Source organism: Nesoenas mayeri (genome assembly GCF_963082525.1).
Source record: "Nesoenas mayeri genome assembly, chromosome: 3".
Taxonomy (NCBI): Eukaryota; Metazoa; Chordata; class Aves; order Columbiformes; family Columbidae; genus Nesoenas; species Nesoenas mayeri.
In genome coordinates this window covers 101,560,160-101,573,945 of record NC_137544.1, presented here as the reverse complement: position 1 = coordinate 101,573,945, position 13,786 = coordinate 101,560,160, and the positions used below count along the sequence as shown (strand labels likewise).

General features: G+C 40.5%; 2 protein-coding genes across 5 annotated transcripts in view; one reads left to right on the top strand and one right to left on the bottom strand.

Annotated features, from left to right (window-relative positions):
• Positions 1 to 1,413: 1,413 nt before the first annotated feature.
• Positions 1,414 to 10,517, bottom strand: CNIH4 (cornichon family member 4). Its single transcript, XM_080340941.1, has 5 exons — positions 10,348 to 10,517; positions 8,848 to 8,916; positions 7,757 to 7,869; positions 2,189 to 2,329; positions 1,414 to 1,595 (listed from the first exon to the last, which is right to left on the bottom strand). Exons 1-5 carry the CDS (start codon positions 10,414 to 10,416, stop codon positions 1,568 to 1,570), a joined length of 420 nt encoding a protein of 139 aa, XP_080197067.1. The 5' UTR covers positions 10,417 to 10,517; the 3' UTR covers positions 1,414 to 1,567.
• Positions 10,518 to 10,756: 239 nt separating this feature from the next.
• NVL (nuclear VCP like) overlaps positions 10,757 to 13,786 on the top strand; it is a 48,729-nt gene continuing 45,699 nt past the window's right edge. For 3 of the 4 annotated variants that reach the window (XR_013921919.1, XM_080340934.1, XM_080340936.1), the window contains exons 1-3: positions 10,757 to 10,926; positions 12,508 to 12,581; positions 13,710 to 13,762. Coding sequence is in view for 3 of the 4 variants with exons in the window: in XM_080340934.1 (XP_080197060.1) it covers positions 10,870 to 10,926; positions 12,508 to 12,581; positions 13,710 to 13,762 (184 nt within the window). In the remaining variant the exon portion in view is untranslated. Of the gene's footprint in view, positions 10,927 to 12,132; positions 12,195 to 12,507; positions 12,582 to 13,709; positions 13,763 to 13,786 lie in introns of those variants that run through there. The other variant, XM_080340935.1, reaches the window with a different exon arrangement.

Sequence of the window (13,786 nt, the reverse complement as noted above, 5' to 3'; positions counted from 1 at the left end):
ACACTACCCTTTCTTCACATGGATAAACCCCAAAATATATGTAGTATGTTTTAACTTATGTTAACTTATGTGTCTACCACATAAGCTGCTACAAAAGTTACTGACTTTCCACTCTCGTAAAGTTTTATTTGCTTTTCTATTTTCCAGACCTATATCCTGTCTGGATTTCAGTTTTATAAGGCAGCACTTTCTGTAGATTGATTTTTGTGGTGTCAAGTAATCAGTGGCATACAGCTGTGGTAGCTGTTTCCTTAGTTATTTTTAATGAGCGTAATTTTCAGCAGTTTTTCATCCTTGCAACAGCTGAACTTGGACTCCATCTGTCATACATTTAAAGCCAAACTTTTCCTAGAACAAATATTGAACACAAGGTATCTAGAGAAATCAAGCTTCAGTGTTGTCTTTTCACTGCTGGCCATGAAAACAATCTGCTATCTACAGCTATACACCGGAGAAAAGTACTTAAGAAGGAAAGGCTCATACATTTTAGGACTTAATTACAGAGCTGTATTTTTGAAGTGTTTCACTTGACATGTTGGTTTCAAAAAAACCTGTTTCTATGCACATATAAAAAATTTCAAGACAGTTATTGGACAGTAGGGTATGAAGTTGGGTTTATATACTCATATAAATGCAAGAGCTGCACAAAAAGAATTCAGTTTGCTGGTGTCTTTGAAGAAGAGTCACATCAGAAATGGGACAACTGGCTTATGGGTTACAAACCGCCCCCCCCAAGCTCTACAGACTCCTGATTCAGCTCACTGGATATGGACACAGCAGGTTCATGGAACAGTGACCCCAATAGTCTTTTGCTCTGTAATCAACCCCAACCCTGGTACAATGTTATGTTTACTTTGTATAGAGGTCTATGATCTATTTCAACAACAAAATGGGAATTGAAGGGTAACGTATTAATCATGATTCTTATTTATCTGGTTTTTACTCTTACACACAAGTGTCACTTTCACTAAAGGGACCTTCATCCATTCAACACAAGACTTCATAGAGGCTGTTGGAGGGAGGGGTAGAAAGGGAGAAAAAGCATAACTTTTATTACATTGCTTTTTAGCTGGAAAAAACACTGATAGAAAGATGCAAGCTGTGCTACTCTCGCACTTTGAAATCTGTATTCCAAGTGCTGCTTCAAACCAGGCTCTAGTAGGCCGGCTTGACAGCCAGAGGCATATCCTCACACCTTTCAGTAGGAAGGACACATCAGAGCTGCACTTAAATTTGTTTGGAACTACTGCTATTACCAGCCCATGCTGCTGCAATGAGTTTCTCTTCTCACCATTTAGTTCCTGTGAGATCAGTTCTGTATGCAAGGATTTCATCTTACAGAAGCAGCAGCGTGGGTTGTGAAGGAACAAAAACAACTGCTACACAAATCCAATGTCTTTTGAAAATATTTTATGTTAAAAATACAGAAAAATACTTCTTGTTCAAAGAGGAAAAATATACTGCATGATGACACTGATCTAGGTTACGTTCGCAAGGTGTCTGCCGCTCCACAACCCGTCACAGGAGTGATGACCCAATTTGCAGCTAATAGTTCTTTTTCAACTTCTCAATCATTTATCAAAGCCAGAATCATACTGTGACAAAACAGAAAACATGAGACCAGTGGATTACTGAGGCATGTGCAAGCAGGAACAGCTATTGCTTTCATGAGATAACTGCACTTGATTCTGAAATAGAATGTCAAAGCAACTGCTGTTTGCTTTGCTTCTCAAGACAAGGACTGCAGACGTAATCCTGCAGCAAAAGTACAACAGTTCTTCCATCTCGCAGTAAGTGGCCCCATCACAGAACTCATCCATTTTTAACTTAGCCACACCAACTTTATTTTCTAAAGCAGAATTTTGTAAAATAAACTTGCTCCCTAAGATGATTTCCGTTCTAAATAGGCCACTTATTTTAGGTGCTGAAATAATGTAACTCTTTTTATATTGTACTTAGGGTGGTTTTGAGATTAAGGAGTAGTCTGAGTTTCTGAACTATGTTTGATCAGAAAGAATAAAGGCATATAATGATCCTGGAGATAGATGTCAAAATATATTAGAGGCTTAGCAGGATGCAAAAAGATAAGACACTTATGAATACCAGCAATTACATTAGCACAATAGAGGAGATTAAAATAGCTGGCAGACAATTCCTTTGTTCCTTGGGAGCAATTTTTGAAACTAACCTGTAAAGGTACATGAAGAAACAGAGCAGATGAAAGCCGAGTTTGATCATGGCTTCCTTCATGTGCGATTTCAGTTGTCCTCGGTTATGGATCTCTGTGGGATCAAATACCCCCATGTTTCCACTTGGCACCATAATGTACCTGAAAGTTTAAGAGGAAAAAAAAAAACAACAAAACAAACCACAGAAGTATAGTCATCAAAACATTAGGGAGTGGAAGTGGACAGTTTGCACAGTTTTGTTTGTTTGGGATTTTTTGTTTGTGTTTTTGTGTGTTGTTTTTGTAGTGTTTGTTTTGCGACTCTTCCCTCTGGAGGGTTGCATCACAATTCAGCATAAGGGAGCTCCTTTTTAACTCTATTTCAGTTTCAGGATATTGCATATAGAGATTCCAACCTATAGAAAAAGAATAAGAGGACAAGAAGTTCTAAAAGCATCAGCCCAGCTTCTCATGTATAAATGGGAGAGTTTCCAGGTAACAGCTGATTCCAGTTCATTTTAGTTGCTGTTCGTGGTTACTTGGTGTTATGAAGGAGACGTCCACCCACGGTGGAAAGATGCATTAGATGAAAGGGACTGGAAAAGAATTAATTTAGCTAAGAATTAGTGGTTCAAAAAACCCAACACATAACCACTAATTCCAGCAGTCAAAAGGAGATAGCGTAAGACAAGACAAAGGATCTGTGTGTCATTCCCTGTTACAACCATCCCATGTTACCTCAGCAGAGACACTGAGGTGACAGGATGAGAGACTGGGCAGAACTGAAGAAGTTAAGTACTGCTGTCCAAACCCACATAAGAACAAAAATTGAGTGAAACAAAGTGAAATGTAAGCAAAAAGAAGAATAAAACGAGCTAACCAAATGTTTATGTCCTGTGAAAACTGAACAAGCAGCATGTTCTTTTGTCATAAGCATTTCTCAAGAGAGCAAACGCAAGCACATGAAGTTCTCACTCCAGATGAGCTCAGTGTAAAACACTATTACAATTTCACTTAAATGTCATACAGGTTCTACCTTCTTGACGTAATACTCTTTCTACACAGGAATTTAACTTCTGGTTTTGCATCTGGAGCAAAAGCAAAATCTCAGAACTGAACTCTTTTTTTATTTCCTTTATATACTCAAAAGAATGGCACCACTTGTACTCCAAAAGGCATTCCCCCACTTCTTAGAACATTTGCTTCCATAACTGGGCAGGAAGGGAATAAGAAACAAGGATGTTTGCTAGCAGCAGCAAGAAAACAAAAAAAAAACCAGTATTTGTGTTTATTTCACAGAGGCATTAAAAAGCACTGCAACATATTTGATTAATAACAAAGACAACTACGTCCCATTAAATATAGTTTATGTGACGTAATTACAGTTTGAAAGTCTCTCATAAATTGAAGTTAAGCTATTGTATTTTTAGTATTATAACATAAATTATTGTTCAATTACTGGAAATGTAATGCATTTTATTGGAATAAAAGAAAGAACAAGTTTCCTGAACCAATTTATACTAAAAATAAAGCACATAGTTTTCTTATATCTTTAGGATACAAGTGCCATATAGATAATATGTATTAACTTTGCTTTTTAAGAAGAATGATAACATTTACATGATGCAACTTAATTAAAGCTTGTGGAAGTTGAAAGGTAGTTTTTCCAAGAGATCCATAAGCTAGTACAGTTGGTATTATACCTCTAAGGAACTGTAGTCATGGACACAGCAATGCTAGATGCTGACAAACACAATCTAAGCCAGTTGTCATACCCTAAACGGCAAAAAACCCCTGCAGCAAACCCACGCAGAATAAGAAAACTATCAGCTTTAGTGAATATACACATTAGAGCCTCTGGTGTCTTCATTTGGTGGAAGGAGCTACCACAGCAACAGGGTATTTCCCTCTAGATTATGCAATTATGTAAGGGATCACAGAATCACAGAATGTCAGGGACTGGAAGGGACCTCCAAAGATCATCCAGTCCAATCCCCCCACTGGAGCAGGAACACCCAGATGAGGTTACACAGGAATGTGTCCAGGTGAGTTTTGAATGTCTCCAGAGAAGAAGACTCCACAACCTCCCTGGGCAGCCTGTTCCAGTGCTCTGGCACCCTCACCGTGAAGAAGTTTCTTTCTCAAATTTAAGTGGAACCTTTTATGTTCCAGTTTGAACCCATTGCCCCTTGTCCTATCATTGGCTGTCACCGAGAAGAGCCTGGCCCCCTCCTCGTGACACTCACCCTTTATATATCTGTAAACATTAATGAGGTCACCCCTCAGTCTCCTCCAAGCTAAAGAGCCCCAGCTCCCTCAGCCTTTCCTTGTAAGGGAGACGCTCCACTCCATCATCTTTGTTGCCCTACGCTGGACCCTCTCCAGCAGTTCCCTGTCCTTCTTGAACTGAGGGGCCCAGAACTGGACACAATATTCCAGATGTGGTCTTACCAGGGCAGAGTAGAAGGGGAGGAGAACCTCTCTGGACCTACTAACCACTCCAGGATACCATTGGCCTTCCTGGCCACAAGGGCACAGTGCTGGCTCATGGTCATCCTGCTGTCCACCAGGACCCCCAGGTCCCTTTCTCCTACACTGCTCTCTAATAGGTCATTCCCCAACTTATACTGGAACCTGGGGTTGTTCCTACCCAGATGCAAGACTCTATGTTAGTCCTGGTCAGAATTTCCACTGTATTTTAAAGATTTTTTTAAAAACTCCTTCAGTTTTAAGAGGGGTATAATCTATTTGAAAACACAACAAGAATCACATTATTTTGCCCTATTGTCTCAAGCATGTCTATAAAAGAAGAAAGGGAAGTGTTCAACAAGTTTTTAAAGAGTTGCTTTCTTTTGCCTAATCACATTCAACATTTTCTTTGAAATTCTTGCTTCTTTTACATAGTAGCAGGTCTAAGAAATATTTACAAATGAAAAAAAAAAAAGTCTATTTTGAAATATGGTTAGATTCCAAATAAGCTGCTTTGATATCTAGTTTTAAAACAAGGAGAATGTAAGACAAAACTACGTCTCACTGGAGACTGTATGAGCCACTACAAAATTCAGCAAAAAATAAACCAAACTAAATGAGCATCTGACTATGCCAAAGAAGGCCAGTATGATGTTACAATAAACATGCCATGACTTTAAAAGTCTACCTTGATGCTGTTTTTGACTGATTTATCTTCCCTGGGATTTGTTTCTTAAGCCAGTACTGCCTGTAACTGCACCATTAACTCACCAAGATTAAGCAGGTTTTGAAGGAAAGAGAATAAAGGGAAGGAATTATTATTCCATCTTTCTCTCTGTTATCACTTAGATATACTACAAAGCACAGAGTTCTTCAATCTCGACACTACTATTTTTGTACTATTTCTGTACTCATCTTGGAGTGGAATGATAACCTTAAACCTTTCTGAAGCAACGTAGTACAGCAACACTCCAGAAATTGCTTCTTGAAATACTACAGAGTGTTTCAAAAAGATGGAAACCCCTATATCTCTGCAACCACGAACTCCCCACAAATGAAACTCTTCACACTTGAAGGGGTGGGGCATAGAGTTTCAAATTATTACAGCTTGACATCTCATTAAACCACTTGTAAATTTTTATGTAACATGTTGCCATCGTGAAATATACTGCTTTGAAACTGGATCCATCTTTTTGAAACACCCTGTATAACATACGAAGAAGATGCAAACACATTCAGCTGATGCTGTAATTTTGCAGCATCACACTTATCTGTTCCTCCTTAATCCTAGTTTAGTAATAGACACCTTCTCCTCTCCTCAGTGTATCCAAATTACTTTATAGTCCACCAGTTTTCTGCCTATCACACCTTTTGTCCATTGAGCACAGGGTCAAATGTAGATTCTATCCTACATAATAAAATTTCATTTATAATGCTAAACAATACACTTGCTTTTGCAGACCTTTAACTCCTTCCCTATAGATGGGATAGTCCAGGCTATTAATGTGGGTAAAACTCCTCAATCCTCAGAAAGAAGGCAGGATTAGCAACACAGGTTTAATGTTTTGACTCTTTGCTGTGAGACAGGCAAAGTATGATACTGTTGTACTAATTTATTGCCTACACTGCACATTTAAAATAGAGGAAACAATACTGGATTTTAGGATATTCAAATGCCTAGCCCTTGTATGACAAATACAAAATGAGAATTGTCAACTGAAAACAGCATTCAAAGTTTACTGCCTGAATTGTGGAAAGAGAAGTAATTGTATCTTTTAAAATTCTCTCTGACCAGGTTTAGAAGGGAAAACAAGTGGCTACTTCAAACATTAACAGAAGTAAGCAGCAAAGTACAAGTAATCTTGAAAGCTTCGAAGAAACTTCTCTCTCTAGTGTCTCTGTAGAAATAGGCCAGCCTAAATGAAATATCCAACTCCATACTTGCCAGCAGATATCAAGAACAACACTGGTCATTTTGTGTAACAGTGTATAATCGGGTTGTACATATGAACAGCCAAACAAAACTATCCCTATGTGTGTGCATTTAGGCAACAGTTTGCTTACTAAGCATACAAGTTAGACTGTCTCATGTTACTCTAGCTTAGAAACATGTAAAGGCTTTGCTAGCAGCTTTGTAGAAAACAAGGGTGATCAATGCATCATTATTTTGCCCAAGAACAAGGTTATCAGTAATGGGCTCCTCAACTTTTTTTTAATGAGTGCTATGAAACCTCTTGTTTAATTTTATCAAAAACTCGAGCCAACCCTGCAAATAGTTAGCCTTAGTAGGTTCAGGCAAACAAGAATTACAGCCAACTTGTCATACCTCTATCTTAAACTTGTGGCCTTTTGAACTTCCTGTAGTACAGTGATTAGAGATAACTTGTGACAAATCCACACCCAGTTTTCATTAGCATAACACCTGTAAAGTTTCAATTTTCTGCACATCAAATGATACAAAATAAAAAAGAACATTTTTGAACCAACAGTAGCAATGTTGCCACACGGAAACCCCTTCCTATAAGTAAACCATTCCAAAGCGGTGGATGGCCCAGCGTACAAAGACCAGTAACACTGACAGTTGTCATAAAACGAAAAGTCTGTAAACCTTCCCAAATACTAAGAGGCAAGATGGGGGACCAAAACCGATGCATAGGAGGGAAAGAGACAAGACAGTAATAAAAGAGGGTGCAAGGATAAAACCACAGCCCAATGACTTCAGAGCCACCAGCCATGCTGACCTAACTACTTCTATGCTGATAGCTCTATCAGGCATGTAGGCACAAATGTTAAAAACTATGTTGGAAGCACTACGTCATAATCCCAATTAACATGCTATTACTTCCTGTGAACTTGGGAATGACTGAAAAATCATGATTCCTGAGCGCTAGTGACAACACATGGCAAGGCCAAAGGCTTCATCTCCTTTACTCTGTTGGGTTTCTCGTAGTTTTAATTGCAAGGAGAGGAGCTTTTATGTTAGTCAGATCCATGAAGACTGTTAGCAGCTCAAGAACACAACTGAACCATCTCATAATGATACATCATTTAGCTTCATACTACACTTAAAGTAGAAACAGTAGGGGGAAAAAAAAAGCATGCAAACTCCTTTGCACTTACCTATATATATTCCATGTTGCTACGGGCAAATTAAGGAGAAAGATGAACCAGTGCAATGAAATAAGCATTAATACAGTTACAACAGCATGGCCGATCACCTCAGGGACCACCCACTGTAAAAATGGAAGCAAAGAAAAAAGTTAAATGCACAAATGTAAATTCATTTCTGAAAAAAAAAAAACCACTACATAGATTTGTCATCTGATTCTATTCAAACTCAGACAGAAAATTCATGGAAGAAGAAAGTTCATGTGATTTCACCACCATGTGGGGAAACTAAAACCTTCAGACAGATTCCATGTGAATAAGCCAGAAATCAGGCCCTAAGATATTATAAAATAGGTTCTTCCCCTAAGTATTACAAAAAATTCTAGAGAGAAGCTGTGTTTGAACACAACTGTATTACACAAGCATTTAAGAAAATGAGTTAAATAGACAGTGTTCATTTGAAATCACTGCAGAGAACATTGGATTTAGGAATGAGAGAAGCAGATAATTAAAATCTGCACAGACACAGGACATGCAAACACCCTCAGGCATGGAACAGATCAATATGAAAACTGACATAGTTAAACTGGGTCAGCCCCTGGCAATAACACATTTTTGACTTGATATTATCCTATAGCATCCTCTCTTACAATAAGAAAGAAAATACCTTTAAATCAAAGTGAACACCCATGCTGGAAGGCCACATTGATTTAATGAAATCATTTTTAAGCAGATTTGGTTAAAATGGTACTTTTCCCTATCATTTTAAACTCTCTGCTGTTCAAGAGAGGTTAGAAACGATACAAAAGCATTGGAGAAAGTTGCTATAAAGATCCCAGAGTTCAGCCACGAGTAGACAGCCTTGGTGTGGCACACCAACAAGAATGAAAGCACAGGGAGCACTGAAGGTCAGAAGAACAGGCTTTCATGACTGAATTTGGTGTAAGACAGACATCTAAAAAAACCAAGCACATGGAAGTGAAAGATACATGCAAAATCTTGCCAATCAAGTCTCTTTAGATACACATTATACCTCTGTTATTTGCAATGCTAAGATGGACTCTTTTCTTAAACCACATTAAATGCAAAGAAGAACAATTTACTTTATTGAGTTTTGAGCAGCATGATCTAGCATTAATGTAGTCGCATTCCAAATCTGACAGTGTAATTATCTGAAGTTCAAGATAAGGAAAAATTGTATGGTAACTCAGAATACACAAAGCTTTATTTTTATCCAATAAATTGGGGGAACACTCCGCCCTCAGCATAGACTGTCTTGTTCTATAGCTGACCTGTCAAAGGCACTCAATTAGTTACAACTCTCTCCTACTTTAGGTAGAATGTTAGACCATATTTTATCATCAGGCCAAGTAATTTTATGATGTTTTTCCAATGGCAACTGTTGCACAAGTGCTAAAGTTCAGTTCAATCCTTAAAAAAGACCAGGGAGGCAAAGTCAATACTTTTAGTATCTGAATTATTACTACAACACTTGAAACCAGAACTTACAAGGAAGAAAAAGTTAATGCATCTTTTAAACTCACAATAAAGTCAAACACTATAGTTTTAAGAAGTGGATGTACTTTTTTACATTTACAGAAACACTGGATTAATTCTTGGTTTGCTAGGAAATAAACAGGCAACATCATTATCAGATAACTTTCAGCAATCAAAATAAGAAGATTTCAGACAGAAAAGTCCTCTCAAAAAAGGCTTAGCATGCACGTGTGCACATCATCATGCTACATCCTGTAAAGCTCATGCTCTTTTCCTCAAAAATAAAAAAAGAAAAAAACAAAACAAAAGCAAATAAAGCACGAGATTCTTTCTGTTTCCCCCTAAATAGGTAAAGTATTACTCTTTTCATTTTCCAACAAATAACCTATCCTTCTAAGATTAATTTATTTCAAGTGCTTCTGCACATTTTTTTTTGTTGGAAGAGGGTAGATTCTGAAATAGCACCAAGATTTAAAAGAGTAGGAGAGCAAATTCTCTTTTATTCAAGGTAAAAAAAATAGAAGCCAAATCAGTGCCTCGACACTCTAACGACACCAGACAGCAAGAACCGCAGGCAAGTTTGTAACAAACGTGGAAACACCGTCGAGGAATTCAGCTTCCCACCTATAAGCTCACATCTGAAGTAGAGTCGGGTACCCTCACAATTAAGGCACTATCGTCTGGCTGTAATTTCTCAGGCCTGTGTAGTTTCTGGGGGTGTGAAGCTGCTTCGACACCCCCTTCTCCACACCAACGCCGAGCACACAGCACTTGAGCCGCGGCACGGTGTCTGTACCGGGGCAGCCTGCGGCCGCCCCAGCCCCAGCCCGGGAGGGAGGAACATATTTGGGGCACTGAATCATCCGCCGCTCCCCCATCACCCGCCCGTCGGCTCCCGGGGGCTGCCGCCCCCCGCTAACGTTCGTTACCCAGCACGGGCCCCCAGGCCCCGCCACCCCCAACCCACCGCCCGCCCGGCGGCGGCGGCGGCTCCGGCTCCGGCCCCGCTCGCCCGCCCTCAGCGGCGCCTCAGCGGGCCCAGCCCTCCTCGGTCCCCTCAACCCTGCCCACCCCGGGCGCCCCGCAGCCCCGCAGGAGAAGGATACAAAGTAGACGGAGAGGAAGATGAGGGCGCAGTTGTCAATGAGCGAGAAGATGAAGACCACCGACTCCATCCCGCCGTGGCCGCCGCCCTCCCGGCCGCCGTACGCCGCTCCCCGCGCCGGGCAGCGCCGAGCCCCGCCCCGCCATACTGCGTGCTGGGAAATGGAGTCCCCGCGGCAGCCCCCGCCTCCTCAGGGGTGGCGGCCGAGTCCCTGCTTTTCGTGAGGGTGCTGCGGTAGCACTGACTGGGGTCTCACCCGGTCTTTTGAAACCGAATTAGCGGGTCGGAGGCAGGAGCACCCAGAGCAGCGCCCGCCGTCGCCGGGTCGGTTTGCCAGTACAGGCGTTCAGTTGGAAGGGGGCCTACGCCGGCGTGGCTGAGGCGCCTGGGCCCTGCCTGCGCACAACTCCCACCTGGCCGCCGCCTGCGCACAGTTCCCGCCCGGCCGCCCCGCGCAGGCGAAGCTCTTGGGCAGTCCCTGGTCCCGCGGGGAGGCCCTCGGCCCGGGTGGCGGCGGGCGGCGATGCGGAGCCGGCCGGGGCACTTCGTGGACCTGCGGCTGAAGCAGCGTGTGAAGCAGGTACCGCCGGGCGCGCGGCGGCGGTTGCCCGTGGGGGTTCCCGCGTGGCGGCACCGGCACGGGGTGGGGGGGACTCCTCGCGGTTCCCCGTCTCGCTGAGAGCGGCCCTGAGCGGCGGCCCAGGCCCGGCCTTGTCTCTCAGGGCTTTGAAAAGGCTCCGGGAAGACCTTTAAAAAGGTCTTTTTTTTGTTGTTTTATTTTGTTTTGTTTTGTTTTGTTTTCTGTTCTGTTTGTGTGTTTTGTTGCTTTCCTCCATCCTTTTCAGCACTTCTGGTCCCGAAGCTGACTGCTCTTTCCAGTGTGAAATGGATAGTGCAAAAAACTGCACCCTTGGTAGATATAGACAAATTTGAAGTGTTTACGTTTGGAAACGTTTACGTTTGGAAATGTATATCTATTCTATTAAAGGACTGAAAAAAGGGAAAAAGTGTGATTACTTCCGTAATACAAATCCGAAGGGTGGAGAGAACAGCGATTCCCTCAGGTGGCACAGTGCTGTGTTACATTTTGTGAATATTTGTGGTGACTTTACAAGTTAAACACCATTTTTTTGGTGTGTAAGTGTACTCCACTTCTAATTCCTTAAAACGTGAGCGGCTGCTTGAGGGAGCTTGTCTGTTTTCCTTTACAAGATCACAGTGACTGTGGCTTGGCTATTCTGAAATGGAAGAGCCAGCTGAATTTATGGTAGGCTGGATATTTTGTTCAGGCCAGTGGCTGCCCATAAGTGATGTGAAGTGTAACATCATTTAAAAAAATCATTCTGTATTAAATGTTATGCAATTTTAATGTTTTAAATAGATTTATTAATTTCAATGAGATCTTGAAATTTTCCTTGCTGTGACGTTTGTGATACCTTATCTTTTAGAGACATTCTTTATCTCCATTTAATTTTTTTTAAGAAGGAGTCCACCATTACAGTATTGGAACTCCTTCTTACTCCTAATTTGGAGAGTGGGGGAAGAAAGCAAATGGAGCACGCTTGTACCTGAAATTTAGTACACTTTCTCACACTTCATAATGGTGATTTGCAAAGGGGTTGGATCAGCTGCTGTCAGAAAACAACAAAAAAGACATGATAGAATTAACTTTCATGTATATACTTTTCTAGAGTATTCTTTGAAATATCTTGTAAAGGTTAAAGTTCTTCTTATGACAGTGTCCATATTCATTGATGTAGATTGTTTCATTTTTAGGGTGGGAGATCTAAACCAAAAGGAGATTAATGGAGAGAAAACAAGAACTTTAAAAGGATTGACAATAAGATGGTGTGTGGGTTACAAAGTCATTTTTCTTACTAAATAAAAAATATGGAGTTGCACCAACAGTCACCCAAGCACCAAAATACAGTATACACCTTTTCCCTGGGGAACGTATCTGGTTAGTTATTTGTGCCTTAATAAGCATTTTCCGTTTCATCGGGCGATCCTCTCTAGTGTGTTCCAAGGTAGTTCGAAGCTGGTTTTGGTTTCCATTTTGACTTCTAAGAAGAGTGGAGTTTAAATAGGCATATTTGATCTAGGTGTTCTGGTGAAGTGATTGACAAAGATCTTATTCGCTGCTTAAAATTCTTCATTTCAGTATCTTGCAAGTAGTAAATGTGGCGAGTATGTCGACATTGGAATTCTAGCATCTGATTTGCAGAAGACCTACAGGTGAGCAAATATTTGTATTCTTACATTCTGCATTCAAAATATAGAATATATTTTGTCATTTTCCATTTGCATCTTTTTAATCAAATTTTTAGTTGTCTTTATGTTAACTTCAGTACCAGTTGTTGAGGGTGGTTGAAACAGTAAGAATTTCCACTCCAGTATTTTCCTCTACCAATATATCTGGTAACTTATATTTTATTAATGCATTGGCGTAGTACGATCTAGTTGTGGTTTGTGGGTTTTTTTGTTTGTTTTTAAATTTAACAGCTACAGATCCATTACGGCGTGTTGGTCCTTACCGCAGAGGACTTAAAATATGAGGGAAAATAACACTTCAGTGCAGGCAGATAGGGGAGATGTGGGATTGAGTAAGACACTGAGTCTTGCTCAGTTGCTCAGCAGGACAGTAAGTCCAATTATTTTTAGGCTGTTGTGCTTCTCTGGGTGGGGAGCAAGATTATATTTCAATAGGTCATTGGTGGGTGTGTGGAGAAGTATATTAATTTATGTTTGCAGAGTCTATTTATTTGTGCCTTGTTAGAGAAAGGGAGCCAAAGCCCTTGCTCAGGATGCTTACAGATCTTGGGGTTTTGTTTTGTTTTGTTTGTTCTCTGTCAGCTGTTGTATAAAAGCAAATAAGTATAACCACAGTAAGTGAAGGCAGAAGGCTGATGACTTTTGTTTGCATCAAAGGATGTTAATTGAATCAGATTTTCTCATATTGACTTAATATTAATCATCACAGTTATTCTTTGCTGAACTGTCCTTTCTAGACCGTAGTCCTGTGTCCATATGGTCTTGTCGGAACTGAAATTAAAGAATTGGTAGTGTTGTGAAATAGAATCCAGTGTGCTCATGTGTACATTGCTGCTTCTCTATATCTACAGTTAGAGGACCTTGATAATTTTTACAAAACATACCTTTGGAGACCAGTGTAGTTTAGTGGGTGTGTTTCATCACAGTGATTGTACTATTCCAGGCTTAAGAAAACAACATTCATGTTTTCGCCTGGTTGGTTTTTAATAAGAACTTATGTAGAAGCATGAGTATCAGCTTACAATGTATTTATTTTGAGGGGGGAGAGCAATTGATATAATTGATATAACCTGTTTATTTTGCTTTTTTCAGTGCAGATTATGGACGAAGAAAAAGAAATGCTTTTAGAATACAAGTTGAAAAAGGTAGTTCTGTTAGTATTATGTCCA